Consider the following 2610-nt stretch of genomic DNA (forward strand, 5'->3'; position numbering starts at 1 on the left):
GGTCTTTGCTTCGAATATTTCGATGTTGAGGATATTTTGGCACTTTTCGATAAAGTATATGGTAAGACATAATCCAGAAAAAATGTATATATTACCCTGACAGTTATTTTACCTTTTTGCTTGCTAAAAAATAGTTGCATGGTTGATGATCCGAATTCATGATAAACTATTCCCACTAATAGGTTTAGTAACTCATAGTTATAAGCTTAACTACCATTAATTAATTCTTTTAAAAGGGTGGTTAGTGGACGTTTATAGCTTCTTAGCAATAGCATAATGTTCGATACGTTGGACTAGACAGTAATAAACTTGCAACATTGTAAAAGAATAAACACAAGAACAAAATTAAAAGAAATAAAATTAAGATAGTACTCAACTTGAATGAATCTAGAGAGAGCATGTGAAGCCAGGAGGTGGTGTTTTCCCACAAGTAACAAGAAGCTGAAGAGCAATTGGGACATAAATATTAAGGTTAAGAAGCTTGAGTTTAAGAGTTGTGCATAAACAAACTGCAGCTTCAAGTTCCACAAGCCCAGAAAGAACTGGGCAGCACACATTAACAGCAGGGTCCCCAAGACCAATGTGCACCAGCCCACCAAGAAGATCAACACAGGCACCAAGTTTGAGTGTGTCAATGGGGCAAGTGGCGGCTGGTGCGCAAGGGGTTCCCTTTCCTGGTGGGTTGAGTGTAGGTGGAAGGGTAACTGGTGGCACAATTGGTGGCAATGTCACTGGGGGTAGGGGTATTGGTGGCAATGTCACTGGGGGTAGGGGTAAGGTAACTGGTGGCTTGACATTTGGCGGTAGGGTAACCGGTGGCTTGACGGCAGGCGGGAGGGTGACCGGTGGTTTAATGGGTGGTAGAGTCACCGGCGGAAGGGTGACTGGTGGTTTCAAAATTGGAGGCAAGGTGACTGGTGGAACTGTCACCGGAGGGAGGGTCACTGGAGGTTTCAAATTTGGAGGCAAGGTGACTGGTGGTTTTACAATTGGTGTCGGGGAGACTGGTGGTTTTACAATTGGTGGCAGGGTGACTGGTGGTTTTTTGACTGGTGGTTTTACAATTGGTGGCAGGGTGAATGGTGGTTTTACAATTGGTGGCAGGGTGAATGGTGGTTTTACAATTGGTGGTTTTTTAACTGGTGGCTTGCCGATAGGCGGCAGGGTGACTGGGGTGGGCTTGGGGAGGGGTTTGGTACAGTATCCACAATCAGGAGTGATGACATCAGAGGCTGAGGAAATGAAGAACACGGAAATGAGAAAAAGGGCTGTAAGCGTAGAGGACTCCATATTGGTTAACAATGGTGAGAATTGCAGAGAATTTAGCGGGATTTATATAGAATGAATGAGTTGAAGAAGAAAACAAAAAAACCCTAAAAACCAAAGCACGTGAACCAAAGGCAAATTCCAAAATTTGCAAGTTGTCAACATGCAAATGGAAATGCATGAATCTTACTGTTCTTTTACTCTCTATAACTAAATCTTGATTATCATTTCATTAGTGCCAAAAAGGAGAAGCAAATTGTTTATCGGAGTAGAATGATTTGACAGTATTGAATAGAACATTTGAATCGATGAATTTGATGACATTAGTGTCGGTGCACTCATTGAATTAACTGACGAAATATCGTTATTCGTTGATAACTATCCACAGTATCATTGATGTTGTTTTTATCAATGATCATTAACGGTTAAGTTAATTACAATTCTAAATACCCATTTGAATTTAAAAGAATTTGAGCGTGCATATGAAAACTCGATTTTTGCATACTTTTCTCTATCCTTTTTTCGAAAATTACAAATCAATTAAACATGGATACAAATTCTTACTTGTGATTACACAATAATTCTATGTAAATTTTTTAATTGCATGTCATTAATATAACTATATAATCATTCCATCTGAATTGAAAAAACAAAAGAATGTTGCAGAAAATATTCTTGCACCCATTACAAATTATGATATTCCTTAAAGCTACAATTTGATCTGTATGTAATAACGACAATTAAGATTATACGACATAATCATAGTATGAAAACGTGTTAAACAGTTAAACCACGATCAAGAGAAAGGGAAAAAAATCAATATTCATTTGACCATGGAAGCGTTAAAACTTGAGGTCTGGTATGGAAAGGTTCAAAATTGAACTTCTCTTTATAATACGTTAATATGGAACCCTTATACTTATGGCCTCTACGATAAGCGAGTGAATAGGGCAGGTTTGTGGTGAACGGAACGGTTCATCAAGCCATTTTTAGCCTCAACTCCCTAGATAGGGGTAATTGCTTTGCACCGGTCTAGCTCTCTCCTTTATTGGAGCTTTGTTGTAACTAGTGGCCGCTTTCTCGTCGCTAGAGCGTTTTCTCAGTGTGCGGAGCCCCAACGAGGAAGGTTTTAGTGGTTTATCATTGGGTCAATAATGCTAATCCCTCTTTTTGTGCTACTCCTACTCCTAGGGCGAAGTCCCTACAAAAATAACGAGTACATGTCAACAATAGCTTTTTTATTCCAGAACTCCTAGGTATATATACTTTATTAAAAATAATTCCTTAATAATTAAGAGTTTGGTCCTTGTGACACATGAACTAATCATATATGACTATGAGATA

At 38.9% G+C, this 2610-nt stretch overlaps 1 protein-coding gene across 3 annotated transcripts; it reads right to left on the reverse strand.

The window, feature by feature from the left end:
• Positions 1 to 300: 300 nt before the first annotated feature.
• On the reverse strand, positions 301 to 1315 carry LOC111399368 (repetitive proline-rich cell wall protein 1). Of its 3 annotated transcripts, none has more exons than XM_023026636.1 (2): positions 1053 to 1315; positions 301 to 1007 (listed from the first exon to the last, which is right to left on the reverse strand). In XM_023026636.1, exons 1-2 carry the CDS (start codon positions 1288 to 1290, stop codon positions 388 to 390), a joined length of 858 nt encoding a protein of 285 aa, XP_022882404.1. In that variant the 5' UTR covers positions 1291 to 1315; the 3' UTR covers positions 301 to 387. The 3 variants fall into 3 exon arrangements, with proteins under 3 accessions (XP_022882404.1, XP_022882405.1, XP_022882403.1); XM_023026637.1 differs by having other exon boundaries at positions 301 to 1052; positions 1113 to 1314; XM_023026635.1 differs by having other exon boundaries at positions 301 to 1314.
• Between the last annotated feature and the right edge of the window lie 1295 nt (positions 1316 to 2610).

Source organism: Olea europaea, chromosome 9 (assembly GCF_002742605.1).
Source record: "Olea europaea var. sylvestris chromosome 9, O_europaea_v1, whole genome shotgun sequence".
In the NCBI taxonomy this organism is placed as follows: Eukaryota; Viridiplantae; Streptophyta; class Magnoliopsida; order Lamiales; family Oleaceae; genus Olea; species Olea europaea.

Excerpts from the sequence above, each read along its gene's own strand:
- LOC111399368 (XM_023026635.1), bottom strand. The coding sequence starts at position 1,290 with ATGGAGTCCTCTACGCTTACAGCCCTTTTTCTCATTTCCGTGTTCTTC.